The 17,350-nt window shown below is 43.8% G+C and overlaps 2 protein-coding genes across 3 annotated transcripts; one reads left to right on the forward strand and one right to left on the reverse strand.

Annotated features, from left to right (window-relative positions):
• The first annotated feature begins 2,606 nt into the window (after positions 1 to 2,606).
• PHYHD1 (phytanoyl-CoA dioxygenase domain containing 1) lies at positions 2,607 to 11,794 on the forward strand. 2 transcript variants are annotated; one of them, XM_050907687.1, is made up of 11 exons: positions 2,607 to 2,666; positions 3,497 to 3,655; positions 4,205 to 4,280; positions 4,412 to 4,459; positions 6,092 to 6,147; positions 6,335 to 6,397; positions 6,499 to 6,520; positions 6,885 to 7,013; positions 8,578 to 8,694; positions 8,841 to 8,967; positions 9,160 to 11,794. In XM_050907687.1, exons 1-11 carry the CDS (start codon positions 2,634 to 2,636, stop codon positions 9,203 to 9,205), a joined length of 876 nt encoding a protein of 291 aa, XP_050763644.1. In that variant the 5' UTR covers positions 2,607 to 2,633; the 3' UTR covers positions 9,206 to 11,794. The 2 variants fall into 2 exon arrangements, with proteins under 2 accessions (XP_050763644.1, XP_050763646.1); XM_050907689.1 differs by lacking the exon at positions 6,335 to 6,397.
• A 389-nt stretch (positions 11,795 to 12,183) lies between these two features.
• On the reverse strand, positions 12,184 to 17,259 carry DOLK (dolichol kinase). Its single transcript, XM_050907686.1, has 3 exons — positions 17,216 to 17,259; positions 14,572 to 14,639; positions 12,184 to 14,085 (listed from the first exon to the last, which is right to left on the reverse strand). The coding sequence occupies exon 3, from the start codon at positions 13,978 to 13,980 to the stop codon at positions 12,409 to 12,411; it is 1,572 nt and encodes a 523-aa protein (XP_050763643.1). The 5' UTR covers positions 13,981 to 14,085; positions 14,572 to 14,639; positions 17,216 to 17,259; the 3' UTR covers positions 12,184 to 12,408.
• Positions 17,260 to 17,350: the final 91 nt, after the last annotated feature.

Raw genomic sequence — 17,350 nt, forward strand, 5'->3', positions numbered from 1 at the left:
ATAATACTAATATACTATTTAATACAATTTAAATACTCACTATGGTTATCATCGTTCCTGTGCTCCTTGTTTCTCATTAAATATTCTGTCACTTGTTGCCGATCATATCAAAGACTTCAGGAGAGGTGATAAGAGATCTAGCTGAAATTTTTGCTTGCCTAATAACCCTGGCAGCTCCAACAGCAGCAATTTTGGCGAGAGTGCTGAGCTGCTTGAACTGGCTCTGGAGAACTGGCAAGCTGGCTTGGCTCCAGATGGTTTCAATAGGAACTCTTATTGAGGAGGAAATTAGGATAATCGTGCCAGTCAAAAAGGCATTTGAAACACTTGTGCTTTGTCTGCTGCAGGGTTGTCCATGTTCCAGATGTCACTCACTCCTGTACCTTTCACGCAGACATGGGACTGGCTTTGGCAGCCTCCAATGGAGTTTCCCAGAAGTGCAGTTTTCTTGCGGAGCTGGCAGGAGAAAATGTTTAATAGTCTGCAAAAAAGCTCTCAGAGGGGGAGGAAGGGAAGGAAAAGGGGGTCATTTCCCAGTTTTGTCTGAGTACTTTCTACCTTCCTTACTTAAACTTACTGGAAGAGAAGGTATTTACAAAGATCTTTCTCTTTGATATTTTTTTTTTGCGCATTATGTGGCGGGGGTGGTTTTCCTCTTGCTGAAAAGGTCTTTCTAAGCCTCAAAATAGGAGCATGTCTGGAGTGGCAAAGATCTGGAGGACTCCTAAGGACAAACACTGATGAATGCTCCTGTAAGCAAGATGGGTTGCCTCTCCTAGTTTATGCAATCAGTTATCTTCTGGTACTTAGTGTTGTGTGCTGCGGTCTGCTGTTTATATTGTTCAAAACAATCCGTACAACAAGAAAGCTGTGGTTTGCTGTCATGCGTATGAACTAAAACAGCTTCTGAAGTCATCATGTGTGCGTAAGGTGCAGAGTGGAGAAGATGACGTGCTAAATTGCTGGGGAAAAAAAAAAAAAGACTGGGAATGAGACGTACATGACATTAGGAATGGTGGAGGTAACACAGAGCGGGACTGAGGAGTGGCATGGGAGGGTGTGTAGAAGGCATGCTTCTCCAGGACTGCTGCCTCCCGCTGAGGGGTGAGGTGAGTCCTCACGAGATCGACTTACAGGCCGTAGCTACAGCAGGGTTTTTTTCCACTGGTTACACATCTTCTTTAAAAACATTTCAGCTCCATCAGTTGGTGAGAGTCCATTAACAGGAAGGAGGAACTAGTTGATTTTTTTTTTTTTTGAGTTTTGCAGCATTTGAGGCTCACTGTTTCCCCTCCACTTTTGTGGAGTAAAGTCTCTGGCAAAACTTAGCTTTTTAAACTACCAAATTCATATCCTTTTGTGTGCAGAGAAAAGCTTGAAAACAAGCTGTAAACACTCAAAAAGAGATGTTTTCCAGTGAAAACACTGAATTCCCTTTTTATTTGAAAAAAAAAAAAGGGAAAAAGACTTGAACAAGATGGGGAGGGATTTTTATCCAGCATTGATTCCCTTACAGAATAGAGGACTTTATTTTTTTTCAAACATCTTTTTGAGATGTATTTTCAGTTGTTAGCAAATATATTTGGAAGTAAACACCTTCCCATGAGCATTTTGCACTCCTTCATCTTGTTGGGTTTTCTTTTGGCTAGGTGAGTGATGCATAAAACCGCCCCCATGATATTTCTTTGTGGAGTGCTGCTGAAAGGATGTTTTCAGTGTTTCCTGCAAGAGCAAAGCACTCTTTTTCCTCTGGAGAGAAACATCTTCCCCAGGGATTCCTGTGCGATGGGGAGGATGTGTTGCCGGGGAGCGCCACCGCTGGGCTGGCATCTGTTCTTCGCTCTCTTCTGCCTTTTAGATCTAGTTTCTGCATTTTCTCTCTCTGGCTTGAACTGTGGCTTTGGATTTATCTATTTACACACACATTTGGAGCTGCAGGAGAGCGAACGGTGCAAGTGAAGGTGTAAATTGCCAAAGAGCAGCTGTGAATGAAAATAGCAGATATATTCTCTATGAATTTTACCAAGCCCTTAGTGAAAGCTCTTTAGCTTTATCGCCCTTTAGTCTGACGTTTGCCATCTCCTGGGTCGCTGAAGTCCCTTTCTGGTGAGTGTGCTGAAGCGCCGGCAGGACTCGCTGACTGAGCAAAAAGGGCTCTGTAGGAGCCCGAATCGCCACTTTAAATTTGTTTCAGAACTTTTAGATCTTTTCATCCCACTTGAATCTTATTTTGCCTCCCTTATCTTGTTTTACCACTGTGTTGACCAGCTTAACTGCTCTATTTTTTAATCTGGGTTATTAATTAAAACAGTGATTCTTCCTTGGAGTTACGAAGTGAATCAAGTTTGTGATTGCACTTGAGCAGAACACTTTTGTGCACTTTAAGTAGCACCAAGAGCCAACCAAAGCAAAACTCTGCAGCCCCGAATGTCCCCGCCAGGAACAAATGGCTAGAGATGAGGACAAAATTCCTTGAGAGGCAGCTCCGCCGGCTGCGCAACAGTCCGGCTGCCCAGCGCTTGCTGTTATCACGTGCTGGGAAAAGGATCACGTGAAGAGGCGGGGAGTCAGCCTTGCAGAGCCTGGGTGGCATCGTGGTGTTGCTGGTGGGATCCTGGGAGCTTCTGCCCCTGATGGCGTTTGTAACCCAGCATCAAATCCAAAAGGTAAGGAACTGCACCCCGGGAAGGGACGTGTCTGTAGTGCGGGCAGGTGATGCTACTTGTAAGATACGGTCACTACTAGTTAACCCATGATCAGGTCTAGCAAAGATCTGCTTTACAAACACTTTAAATTCTTTTCAGCTACTTGTATTACATTCGTTTTGAGTATGTGAGGACCCTGTCATGGCTACAAACTCCTCCAGAGGGCAATTTGTCCCACAGAGCTCCTGGAGGAATTTCTCTCGTGCCCTTTTGTCTTTGCTCAGCTCTCATCTGTGAACTCAATCTGCCTGTCAAAGGATAATCTCCAGGGTATTCTATGTAAAGAAACAGTAGTGTCAACAGAGTTCACTTCATTTTGTAAGGGATTGTGTAGTCAACCGTGAGAAATCACCCAGAGATTTTTCCCTTAGAGAAAACAACGCTTTCCAGCTTGTAAAGGAATCTCATTCTTATTTGGCATACAGGTATGACTGCTCTGTTCGTGTTAGCAGGCTTTGTAATTTAATAGCTGCTGGTTGCACATCTTAGATAAGATATCCTTAAACCACAACGGCTCTAGCGATGGTATCTTCTCTGCTTTGTGGACGGAGGGGTTGAGATATGTTGTTCTTAACTGTATGGAATCTGAGCCTGTTAACAAACTATCTTTTTTACAATAGAAACCCCTCCTGAAATTAAAAATTAGGAGCATGTTGTCCAGCTGCAGAGCTGAGGTTGGGATGCTTTTCACACTGAGCTGAGGCACAGCGAAGGGCCAGAACTGTTTTCTCTTGCTTTGTGCTGCTTCCCCCAAGGACTCTGGAGGAGAGCAGCCACCCCGTCTCTTCCAGTTCCGCGAGGATGGCTTCCTTGTCCTAGAGCATTTTTTCACCGCAGAGGAGTGTGACAGCATGAGGAATCAGATTTGGAGAATCATAGCGGAGATGGAAGTGCCACCGCACTGCCGCACCGAGTTCTCCACCAAGGAAGAGGAGCAGCTCCAGGCGCAGGTACTGAGAAGGGCAGGGCTGTCCCTGTCGGAGTGCTGGACGGAGAAAGGGAAAAGGCAAATAGCTGCTCAGGATTCACGCTGGGGGAACACGACTCTTTCTTCTAACCGAGCATAACACTGTGAGAGGCATTGGCTCTCCAGCCTTCTGCAAATGTTTGGTGGTGGCCTTACCAGAGGGCAAAGGAGGAGAGGATGCGTGTGGCTCTGCTGTGCTTTCAGCCCCCACAACTATTGCCCCTGGTAGCCACAAGCAGCTCTCACAGATCACTCGTACTTGTTCTGCAGACAGAAACCAGGTTATTTTCCAGGCAGCCAGCAAAAGAAAAGCAAGGGTAGCCTCTATGTGAGAGGTTCTTGTAAAGTCCTAATCAACACCAAGGTATTTAGCATTGTGGAAAGCCTTTTTATAAGTGATTTCTATTGACTGTGTTTTGTTTACACTGCGGCTGGATGGGAAAAAGATGCAGGTGAGTACTAACGCTTTGACCGAAGGTTCATTTATGTTTTCACAAGGATACTATCTTTACTGGGCTCTTATCCCTGGCAGGGTAGCTCGGATTATTTCCTAACCAGTGGAGACAAGATTAGATTCTTCTTTGAGAAAGGTGTTTTGGACGAGAGAGGTAAGCCCTGGCCTGAGTTAGCCACGGGGAGGGGACAGGAGAAGGCTGAGTGAGGGGTCAGGGGCCAGTTTCCAGCTGTAGGGATGATTCCTGCTTTGCAAACAATGTTAAATTCTGGTTTTGTTTCATAGGTAACTTTCTAATTCCAAAGGAGAAATCCATCAGCAAGATTGGCCACGGTATGTTTAAAGGATGGGGTTTTGAGACGGATGGACAAAAGGAATGTGGTTTTCAGACATGAGGATTTCTCCAGACCTACTTGCTATAAATAACCTTGGCCATCTGAGTTGAAACCTTTCTGAGCAGAGAAGCGACTTCTTCCCTCTTCTGTTGCTTCTCTGTTCCTCCGGGGGATGACTGCATCAAATATCGCAAACCTCAGCCCTCTTGCCATTGTGGCCACGCAGCTCCTGTCTTTGCAGCCCCGGGCTGTTTTACTCTGGGTTTCTGCATTAAATTCTTCAACTTGGTTTCTACATGTCAGTCTGCTTTTCCCCACATTGGTCTGTCGCTGTCTCTGCAATTCTCTCTGTGCTGCCCCTCACTCTCTGCTGTCAAAGGACTTAAAAATCTTCCATTACGATCCTTTTCAAAAAACCCTTCTAGGAGGTTTTTCAGCTATGCATAGCGTGGAGTCACTGACGTGTGAAAGTTTGGACTTCAGCCCTTGTCTCTTTTATGTAAGAGATTGCTCCAACAAATTTATCACCTAAGACTGGTCATGCTCAGTGCAGGTCAAACTGTGTCTTCTGTGTCCCGTGCACTGGTGGGTTGCCAATGCCGAAGCTGTCCTCCCTCCTTTGGTGTCACCAGCACTTTTTCTTTACCCTTACTGGTTTCAGTTTGACCTATTTCCTCTCTCCCACCTACTGGACTTGCGTTTTGATCCCCTTTGTTTTCAAACAATACATGGAAAACAAGAGCAGGATTCACTGCATCTCCAAACACATGAACTTTGTTCAGATTAAACTTCACTAAACTTGGAAATTCAGTACTGAGAGTTCTCAGTTCTTTGGTTTTCTCAGAAAAACACTCTCCCCCTCCCAGCCCTCCTGCCATTCTGTTATACTGCAGCTTTTCCCCAGGGGAAGTGAAAACAACTGTAGATGCCTGCTGACTCAGCAACTTAACAATTCAAAAGGCTTCTCTAGACTGATTTTTTTTGTACTTACTCTTTTTGGTCGAGTCTTGCTTCATCCCTGGCTCGGGAGCAGCCCCTGCTGGACCTGGTTGTGTGTCCTCGTGGCACATTTGATCACGATGAGATGGAGGCATGATTCCGAGTCTTCGTTTTACGGCTTTGCCAGAGCTGGGCTGTAGCAAGTGTCTGTGCGCAAACAGCTCTGACCTGCAGGCTGTGGCTCTCTGCAAAGGGCACCAAAGATAAGCCCTAGCTCGTTTTTGCAGTAATTACTTTTTTGGTAGGTCTTAAGAACTGTGTTTTTAAAAGGGTGAATTCACCTATGTGCCTCAGGGTCACGTATAGTGGTTGTCACGTTAGCATTTGCATAATATAATGCTTAATCACATAATACTCAATTTTTGTTCACTCTGTTATACACTATTTTTTATATAGCTGCAGTTTGTGGCCAGTGAGTGATTATCTTTTTGGTCTCTAAAGAAGATTGTACAAATCTACAAGTGTCATATCACCTTAGGCGTGATAAGCTGTGTGTATCCACTCTTGGGAGGGCTGAACGTTTCTGGCTGCAATTTATCTTGCTTGGCTGTTGTCTCTGCAGCTCATTGAGAGTTGCCAAGTTCCCTTCTGCTAATGAAATCTTCAGCCTGAACCTTTTCTTCCCCCTTAGCTTTACATGCTTATGATCCTGTCTTCAAGCAAATCACCCACTCCTCCAAGGTGCAGGTGAGCTGTTACCGTTTCCTAGAATGGTCTGGGGAAAAAAATAAATTATGGAGTAGTTCATCTTAATTTTCTAGACTCCTAAGGATAGTCATTTTGTCTGCAAAAGGAAATTTAAATATCTTCAAAGAATAATGCTTTATAGTGTGCAGAAAACAGCAAACATAGATCTTGGAAAGTTTTCTTGCAGGAATTGGGAAGAAAACTAGGCCTTGAGAGACCCGTAGTTGTGCAAAGCATGTATATCTTCAAGGTACAGTAATTCAAGTCATCTTGTCACTGAAGAAATACGACCCTGTTAGGTGGGAAGCTGTGAAACTCTTCTCTTCACATGTCACCCTTCTTTCCTTGCAGCAACCTGGCATTGGTGGTGAAGGTGAGATTTGTATTATCTCTATATCACACTGCAGTTAATACTTCTTTAGGAAAGGAATATTACCAGGAAAAAGGCTCAGAATCAGACTTAAGCCTATGAGTTTTGTGGTCCAAACCTTCTTAAAATTATTAAAAAGCATCCACGTTCTCCAAGGAATGTTTCTACGTCATATGCAACTTGAACAAAGAGCTACTTTTGCAGCAGGCTGAAAGGTGGTGTTTTTATGTAAGATTTAATGTGTATGACAGATGGGTGGGCAGGGTAGGTCAGGTCAAGAAGTCAGGGAGATGCAAGCCTGCTGTCCTTCTAGCTGTACTGAATTCCTCAGGCATTAGAAGACCCTCATGACTGTGTCTCATTGCAGTGACCCCGCACCAGGATGCCACCTTCCTGCACACAGAGCCTCTGGGCAGAATCCTGGGGTTCTGGATTGCCCTGGAGGATGCCACGCAGGAGAACGGCTGCTTGTGGTTCATTCCTGGCTCTCACACCAGTAAGAGTTGTGGTGTTTGGTGTGTGCTGTGAAATGCATGCCATCTTCTTGCTTAAGGGTGGAGGGTAACACGGACTGTGTTACGTTCTCTGCATTGCACAGTGCCTGCAGAAGCACACTACTGTCCTTGCTTGTTGAAAGGACAACTTTATTTACTACAAAGATCTCCTCCTATGCTGTTGTCAAATCCACAACCACATTTTTCAGCAGGTTAACTGCTTCACTTTGCTCTTAGCCACTAGTCCATCAGATGAGTCTAATAAAACAATATTTTTTAATTTAAAAAAAAGGTGGTATACATGACTGACACTATGTTTAGTTTTAAATTGATATCTAGCCTAGAAACAAATAATCCAGGGCACTGGGGAAAGAAAGGACAGTCCTCCTGAATTTTTATTTACTCCAGAATCTGTTAAGGTGAGGCCCATTAAAACTGCTCCTGAATCTTTTCTTTTCACTTCAGTATTATTTCAGAAGATTCCCCTGGAAGATTCAGAGTCTTCCTTGCCAGGCCACTGAGATTTAAGACTTTAACGTAAAGAAGGTCTTAAACCACTGGGTCCTTTCTTCCTGTAGTGAAACAGGTCATTGCTACATGTTGGCGCTCCTTCCACAGTTTTGACTGTAGCCTTGAAAATGTTCATCAAGTCTGACCTGGACTGCAAAGAGTAATAATCCTCCTTTTGCCTTCCAGAGTAGGAATACGCTGAGAAATCACTCTTTCTTTTCTCCCCCCTCGCCCCTCCACTCACAAAACTGTTTCCTTTCCAGGTTGCATGCCCTTTTTTGCCCTGGCCAAGAAAATTTTTAATCCCGACAGCCCTATGCAAGGGGAATAAAAATCCTCTTCCACACACAGAGAGCTGTCAAATATTGGTCTGAATTTCGGTAAACAAGGGAAGCCTCCAAGTCTATGCAAGGATCACTTGGACGCCATCCAAGCCATCGGAGAACAGTCAGCGTCCCAGGGGAACACACAGACAAAACCAGATCAGAGCAGACTCCTGTAATGGCTGTTGTGACCGATGGTAGTTGCTGCGTGTGTGTGTAACCACTATTGGATTACCAGCACAGTTTCCTGTTTTTCACTGCCTCGAGGGCCCGCTAATCAGCTTTAAACTGTTGCTCACCTAAGCATTCACTCAGCGAGCGTAATCATAGTGCTCTTAAGATTTTTAAGGCACTCATCCCTCATAAATTTTGGAGTCAGCTGCGCTCTGATTGCAATTTATGCTCTTATAGAAAGGAGAAATGGACCAAAGGTTGGCTTTTGCATAAGTGTATGACTATCTGTATTCCTAAAGGGCTATGTTGCAATGCGCAGAAAGAGCCAGAAAGGCAAACAAAAGGCAGTTGTTTATCAGTTTCTGTCACAGCTGGAAAATCCTAAATCTTTGCTTAATGGAAAAACCCCACGCAAATTACTCAGGAAAAAATTGAATATACTATAATAATAAAGTTCCTATCATTGCCAAGAGAAATCACAGATATCGTTCCTCTGCTGTGCAGAATGTAGCTAGCTGTTTAATTTTTATGTGTGTTTGCTTATTCTGTGGATTTGCAGGTGGAATTACCCGGAGAATGGTCCGTGCAGCTTCAGGTACCTCAACGTGCGTAGAGTTTGTAGGGTCAGAGCCAGCCTACGATGACAGCCAGTTCATACCTCTGCCGATACGGAAAGGTAAAAACAACCCCCAAACAAGTCTGCTTTACAACTCAAGAAAAACAAGAGAGCTAAAATTGTATTTTAACACTTTCAACTTCCCTTATATTTTAAAACTAGCACTCACAATTTGAAAAAGCAGCACAGATGCTTCTTTCAAACAGGTGGACTCATTCTCATTCATGGTGAAGTTGTCCATAAGAGTGAACTGAACAGCTCAGAGTCTTCTCGCCACGTGTTCACCTTCCATGTGATGGAAGCCAAAGACACCAGCTGGAGTAAAGAGAACTGGTAAGGTCGCCATCCTAACAAGCAGCTGAGGAAACCAGAGACTTTTCAGTGCAATAGCCAGGATAAACTTTTATTTGTGGTCTTGCGTGTCACACAGTTTCTGTTGGTAGTACCTCAGTCAGCGTTGATTTCATACCCGTAGAACTGGAATAGCCTCTGAAGTTCTGTTTTTACCTCTTCCTCACTTCCTAGGCTCCAGCCAACTCCCGAACTGCCTTTTCCATCGCTCTACACTTGAAGTTAGTGATTGGCTTCTGGAGTCAATAGCTGATCGATATTCCTTTCTGATCGTTTGTTCATGTTCCCTTTAAATACAACTTTCACTAGATCAGCTCTCAAGATTCACTTATCCTCTTCTCAGAACGAGGACCCTTGACACAGCCGAATACACCCGCATTAGACAGAAGCTTCTGCTACAGCATGAGCCCTACTAGTATGAGAATAGTCACCCAGTCCTTTTGGTAAGGAAACTTCTTCAGTCTTGAGAGTAGACCATTAAAGACCATTACACCTTACTGGGACCAGTGAAGAAGTATTTCTTCTTGCAGATACTCAGTATTTTCTTCTGTTTAAGTCAAGAGCTTGCCTAGTGCATTTCTTGGCTGTGTCGATCCCAGCAATGGAGGTGAACGTCTCATGTGAAGATGGCTGACGTTTACCCTTAGGTCTCTGTCCTATTGTTTAAATAATAGTGATTAAAAATAATCCTATTGTGGGCCAAATGAAGCAGGAAGTCTACTTTTATAATCAATCTTCTAAGTATTTCTAGCAAACTGTAGCTGAGTGTTTGATCTCTATGTTGATTAAAAATATTACAGTTCTTAAAGATTCATGTTGAAATTATGACAACAAAAAGCCCCCATCAAACTCCTAACATTTAAATAAAAAACCCCAGAAATTCTCCTTTTCATCTCCCTTCTCTTTTCTTTGAGGAAGACACAATGTGACCTTCTCCCAACAAATGGGGCCAGCACTAAGTTGTCTGATGACCGGTTTGAACCCTCAATGTGCACAAGAACAGTTACTAGCCCCAAAACCCCAACAAAACCAAACCAACTTACAGCAAGGTGAAGCTGAAGGAATGTTAAGAAATGTAAGTTACACCCGAGGCAAGCTCAAGCCTGTATCCTAAACTGAACAGAAGCCGTGTAGGTGCAATTTCACTGGCACTGGTGCAGTGGCAACCCTGAGATGTGAGCCCGGTATCATCAATGCACTAATTACATAGTAGTAACCTCGAGACTGCTCGGAGTCCTGGCAGAGGGAGCCCCAGTTCTTACTGACTCATCCCTTTCAAAAGTATATTGCCTGTCTCTGGCATTTGTTTGATGTGAAATAGTCAAATTTGGTTTCTTTATGGGAAGAAGTTTCCTTTCAGCCCTTTGGACTTTGCTGGGCAATGCAGAATAGGTTCAGTACAGCAAAGAACTCATCAGAGAGGAATGATCGGGTGGCTGTAGTAGGAATTAGGAAGCTGGGTAATGGCAACAGCAGTAACGCTGAACTTCAAAGTTTCTGCAGGTACAGCTGCTGCCCTCCCCTACCTTTTCTACAGTTTGTTTGAAAGCTGCGAGCAGGGCAGGAGAGCGACTTCCTTTAACTCTGGTGCTATTTTATAACGTTAGTGGTGAAGGCTGTGGCTCGTGATGGAAGCAGCTAAAGCTTTTTCGGTATCTTTCCATTAGAAGAGTTAATAATCTAGAATAGCACCTTTCTGCTGAGGAGTGATAAGTTTGTCCTCTGATTATATGCACCACTACCTGCAATGTACAAAACCGTCTAGTTCAAGTGCATAAATAAAAGCAAGAAACTGAATTGGATTTGCAGGATTTCCTGTTCAACGTGAAGGAAACTCAGTCTAGCACAATTACTGAGTTTGGTTTCCTACAAAGAGTATCTGACAATTTATTGTGTTGTTAACCAAAACCAACTCTGGACAATTTTGCCATCCTCAGCGGCAGCAGTATCAAATCTCAGGAGCCCTGCCCGGGCAGGGGGGTAAATTGGGCAACGCTGCCTCTCAGCTATTCGAGTCCTGGCTCGTCGCAGGGACAAACACAGTATTAGATTCTGGGGCCAATTCTGCTGGCTCGATCTGCTGTCCCAGAGCACTAGTTTCACTCCACCCCCGGTCTTATTCTCACTCCTAAGGCACAGTCTCAGGGCTAGGAGTGCAGGACAGTATTGTGCAAGGTATCTTGGACTCGCACAAAACTGTTCCCAAAAGTGAATAAAAGAAGGGTCAGAAGTTAACTTCATCCTGCAAACAAGAACCCTGGAATGCAAATCTTCTGCTTGGACACTTCTCAGGGGAAGGGAAGAAGCAGGGAGGATGTGTGCTGATGTGTTTTGTTCTAATGGACACTTGGCAAACTGGTGAGAAGAGATTGTCAATACAGACGGGTTCAATACATAAAAATTAGGTGGGTTTTTTGGCCACAAAATGGTAGTTGTAATTTTAATTAAATGGACAGAATTAAATGGCTTTACTCAATTTGATAGCAGCATTTTTATAAATTGATTAAACATCTAGCTGAAAAAATGTGAAAAGTAGAAAACTGCAATAGCATTAGAAAAGTTTATTGACTTTAACAGATTTTTCTGCTTTTGTGATTGTATAATTAGTTTTATCTGTGACTTTGCTTAGGTTTTTTTTCCCCCTATATTGAATATTATTCCAAATGAATTTAGATTAAAATATCGAAAAAGATAAAACATTCTTCTTGTTGCATAAAACTCCAGGGCTAAAACTGCACCCCTCTTGTTAGTACTATTTGGAATAAACAGGCTCTCACATTCTCAAACCTCCCCCACCCACCCTGGATATACTTAGCTACTATAGCTACTGAGTTTGAAGTTGTGTTCGTTCATCGCAGTGCATCAGTATGGCTCTTGTTGATGGTGACTGGATACATTTGGACAGTTGCACTCATGCTGTGTGGCCACCCTCGTTATAAAACATGCTTTAAATGGTGCTTATACAGAAACAAAGAGTTCACATACTCAGTAATACAAGACGGCAGGACTCAGTACAGCAAAACAAGTTTTGGCTGTGATACAATACAGAGGTGGCAACATCTGAGAGGTTTGCTTATTTATTTTTTTTTTTTCCCCCCTCTAATTGACTTACCTCTTCTTCCTCTACTTCCTTTGCCTCTGGGCACCCAGAAGAAACTTAAATTGGATTATCAAACACAAATGCTATTTTTATCAGTCATGTTTGTGTTCCTGCGAGAACATAAAGCAACTCATGCTGTTTTAAACAGGGTGAAAAAACAAGACCAAACCAAAACCTTTATTTTAAATAGGTCTTTTTCATTTCTAACAATTTTATCTTCTGTACCAAAAGCAGTGTTTAGATCAGCTTTGAGCTCTCATTACAGTGCATATTCTATTACCACTTTTCTCTAAAAAGGGAGAAAACTGTTCCTGGAAGTGCTTCTATGCCATAAACATTATCTGGAGGTAGAGAGGCAACAGCAGATTATCGATTTGGGTAGTATAAGCTTCCAAAAGAGAAACTAAACTCACAGATGCCAGAATCCAGGCATAGCTGGCGTTCAGATTGACACTGCTGTCGAAGATCAAAATAAGAGCCACAGCAATGATCTGAGCAAAAATAGCTGTCATCGTCCCTTCAAAGGTCTTCTTTGTTCCTGGCCATTTGATTTCCCCCATTGTACTGCCAAAAACGGAGGCAATAGTGTCTCCTACGCCTACTGCCAGTACCCCAGAGTAGGGGACCAGTGCTCCTGCCCCAGACAAGGTACCTTTAGGAGCACAAGATCTGGGGAACAACCACACCGGGAGGGACATGCCAAGGAGGAGATAAATATGAGTTAAGATTAGAGGTCCACTGTCTCTTTCATCCAAGAAGAGAGAGAGCAAATGCCTAAGGGTTTGGCCAAATGGTTTGATCCTGAAGTACCGAATATACTCTAAGAAGATAAACACTGCCAGACACAGTACTGCAGCAACGTAGAGAAGCTGGCGGTCATAAATTAGTCCAGGAACATAAGTAGCTACAACAATGAAATGGAAGTATTTCCTGGTTATAGTCGAGGCCTGGTGTTTTTTAGATTCAGATGATCTCTTAGCATTCTGGTAGAAAACTACGCCACATGCTGAAGCAGCCAAAAAGGTCCAATAGACAAGAAGGTAAACTCTCGTCTGTGTCTGAAACAGAAACTGGAGTAGCCAGAACAAAGGGTTCCTCTGGATCAGTCGGTACAGCCAAGGCATGATGACCCCTAAGCCTAGCACTGCTGTCATCATGTGGAAAAACATGGAGGAGATCCATGTACCTGAATCCATGAAAATGAAGAGCACAGTGAAAAAAAGCCCAAGAAGAACAATTCCAACAACTGCTACCAGAAGGAAAAAGTCTATGGGATCACCTCTGCCCTCGATTACATTCAGTGAGCGTTTAATGAGCTGATTGAGAACAAAACTTATACCTCCGAGAACTAGCAATGCTTCTCCAGGAGTAAAACATCGAGGCAACAAGTACAGCAAGATCATACTGAGGTAGACAAAAATTAGCAGCACTTCTAGGACCTCTATCACTTCTGAAACAGTCAAAGAGTGCTTCATGGTATAGATAATTATACTGCCAGCAACACCAGTAAGTATGCAAGTGTTGGTTGGCACAGGTTTTGTGATGCCAACCGCTATTACAGACAGAAAGAGAGCGACCAGCATGCCGGTGGAAGCTACGACTATGCCAAAACGTTCAAAGTACACAATGCCAGCAGACTTGCACCTCTCCTTCATCACTATCCCCAACAAGGGGATGACCATGCTAGCTGGCAGGAGGCCACTGTTCGCTGCGGTACGGAACTGGAACACAGCCCCACCCAGCTGGAGCAGGCGGTCCCATTTGAACTGGACATAAAAAGCCTGGACAGCAAGAGCGACAGCGCACCAGGAATATCTGTCCCACACCACTGCGTGCACAAAGAGAACGATGATGAACACGATCAGGGATTCTGCCAGCACTGGCTTGTTTAACATGATTCCAGTTCGACGTGGCTCAGGCTTTCAAAATCTTTCTCAGGAGTCCTGGTGCGCTCAAGAGTTGTCCATTAGGAACAATTCCTTTTCATGCTACTGCAATTCCTATAAAAAAAAAAAAGAGCAAACAACTAAAGCCAACTACTAGAAAAGCTAAAGCTTCCACACCGCTGTTTTGTTCTTAAGCTCAATTTGAACTGATAATTATGTGCCAATTGTTAATGTCAACACACAGGTGAATAAAAAAAATAAAACCGTGAAGTAATGGATCAGCCAAAACTGTTATCCCCCTCTGAGAATCAGAGAAGTCAGCCTGCAGTGACAGAAATGAACCACTGAATACCAGGGTATTCAGATACAGTTTTAAATATTTCTGTTGCAGTGTCTTTGAATTGAAATATGAAGCAAACAAGCCACAAGTATTCCCAGAAGGCTTCATTGTGATGGTGTGAATTTGAAATATAGTCAATTTAAAAGTTTAAAGATAGCTTTAGAACCTAATTTTGTATGCGGTTTTCACTGGTTTTATGGAATGTTCCTCTTTTTATTAAATATTTCTCCTCCCACCGCTGTGCAAACCCCCCTACGTACCTCGCTCTCCTCCTGTTACTGGTGTTCTGATTGAATATTTCCACTACTGCAGCAGGTGTTTTATAATGCTACGTGGTATTTACAATAGAAGTAGGAAAGAAAACATCACAATCATGAAAAAAAAATGTCAAATGGCATACTTTATTTAATTTTGATCTATTACCAGAACTGTCGAGATAAGCTAAGTTGGAAATCTGAGCACAGAAAAAGCAAATGAACAGAAATCATTTTGCCTGCAGCCATGACAGGATGTTCACCACATCCTTAGTATGAAGCAGCTTAATTTCTTTTGCTCCTACAGCACTGCTGGGTCATATTTGTTACAAAGATATCTATTCTAAAATATGCTTCTAGTCCATCTTGACATATTGGCAATATTCTGTTTAACTCTAGGATGTGTTGTAGCCATATGATTTAACTATTATACAGCTTTGTATGTGAGTAAATGACTCTGGTTTATTCTTCCTTATTTTTAAAGAAAGGTATTGGCTTCATTTCTCTTTAAGCCATGGCACAGCCTCTTCCCCCCGTCAGCTATCCTGATTCCCATCTTCTGAGTGAGAACCCTGCACTCCTACTTTACACAGACTCTAGATCACTTATCGATAAGTGAAATATTTTAATGTTAGTCAGTCATTAATGACACTAGACAAAAACTAAGAAGTCTCATCCCAAAAATGCATCACTACTTTATAAGTGATTTGTTTAACTAACCTCTGGTATGCACTATTTTCCTCAAATTCTTCAAAAGTTAAGTAAACCTTGTAAGACATTTTTGATCATGATCTAAAGCTGTCATTGTTTTCTATATCCCCTCACTCCCTTGTCTTACTAACACTTACTGCATTTATAGTACCTCACCTTCTCTGAATCAAGGCTCACAGCCAATGAAAGCTGCATTGCAAACTAAACTTTCCTTTAAACTTTTGGACTCTAAGATAAATAGTTGAGATAATCAGCCATGCACACAACGACTATTAGGTTAAATCATATCTTATCTTCTTCGAAGTATTGTGGGCATTCACAACATTGTGAAATTCTCACCAGCATTTATTGCTTTCTAGCAACCTTTATTTCTCCTTATCCATAATGTGATATTATGTCTTGGCCATACGTAAGCCAATGCCATTATACTGGCAGCTCTTTTGGGTTCTTTGAAGGTATCAGTTTCTGTATTTCTGTTGGCAATAGAATGGCTGATCCAGTTGTGTGTATCCCTGCTGGATAAGATATCTCCAGCTGAAACTTTGGATCGCCTCATCCTTTCTGGCCCACCCTTAAGCTGATTAGTAGTAAACTCTTATTAAATTCTGCTCCCCCAGCCTCATTACTAATATCTACATTAGCTCCCTCGTGGAAGGCTAGAAGTTTATTTAAAGTTCTGGTTTGGATTTTCATCCGGTGTTGAATGGTGTCACCAGATTATAAAGCTGATAGAGATCTTAGTAGTAATATTACTGGGTAACTACTGAAGTTTGTACTGTCAAACTCCCTTACACTGTGGGTCTGGAGCATTTAGTTATTTATGACTGTACTGAAAACTCTTAATTATTAATAGATTGCTTTTTCACATCCTTATTCATATGGCCTGAAATACTTGATTGCCAAACAACTTCATCACATTTACTGTTGCTATACAGCTAGATCGGGCCAAGTGTAATCTTTTTGCCATCACAATTCATTTTTAAACAGAACAAGAGAAGAATTAATCATATAGTCAATAAAACAGAACTGGCATGGGCAATATTTACCTACAACCAATAATGGTTTTGGGGTCCTACTCCTTGCTGTTTCTGAGCACAGGGGAGGGGGAAGCTTAAGGCTTATTTGAGAAGAAGCAGGGTAAATACCACATGCTAGCCAACGATTGTAAAAGACCTCCCCCTCAGTCTGGCAACTTTAAGGTTGCAGCCCAGCTCTTGCATCAATAATGACACATGACAGCTTCCCCCGGCAGGCAGCCTGCCAGCTGGGCTATAAGACAAGGAAGAATTTCACCATATGAAATGCAGGTCTCCTATTCTAATGCAGCAGCTTTGAAAGCCGCCGAGCTGTGAATTTGCAACACGATGTAATTCGCTGCTGAATTATTTAATTTTCTTGTGCCTGCTGCAGTTCCCTCCTCCACACCTTCTTTCAGGTAACGTGAAACTCCTCAGCACTCCTGTTCTCTCACACATCGAACGGGACCCATCGCCCCCAGTTTCAAGCCGGACTAAGCATTTTCTGCCCGTTTCGTGATCCGCGTCCCGGCTGCTCTGGGTAGGGAAGCTTCCCACTGTCGTGCTCCCAAGCGCCCGGTAACCCTCGCCTCGCTGCAGCACCTGCCTCCTCCCTCTCTTCCCTGTGTCCTTCACAGCACTGCGGGCCCCCCTTGCCCTGTCCTTCCGCGCCGCCCTCCGCCTCTTCTCCCCCTCAGCCGCGACGCCCCGCAGCCCAGCCTTCGCTACTAGGAAGCTGCGACGGGGCACGGGGCGCAGCGGGGATCGCGGCCCGCAGTAGCCCCCGGAAGGTCTCGGAACCGCTCAGGAAGCTCTGCCCGGGGAAGCCCCGGGTCCCGCCAAGGAGCTGCGGCCTTCCCCGACCGTCCCCCCCCCCCCCCCCCCCCCCCCCCCCGCAGCCCGGGAGCCGAGCGCTCACCCACCTCACTGGACGCCGCCATCTTGAGGCTGCCGCCTGTCACATGACCCAACCCGCCGAGGTAGGGACCGGAGGCGGAGCGGAGGCCCCACCACGTGACGCCGGCGCTGGGGAGAAGGGCGGGGACGACTCCGCGCGG

Source organism: Gymnogyps californianus, chromosome 18 (assembly GCF_018139145.2).
Source record: "Gymnogyps californianus isolate 813 chromosome 18, ASM1813914v2, whole genome shotgun sequence".
Taxonomy (NCBI): Eukaryota; Metazoa; Chordata; class Aves; order Accipitriformes; family Cathartidae; genus Gymnogyps; species Gymnogyps californianus.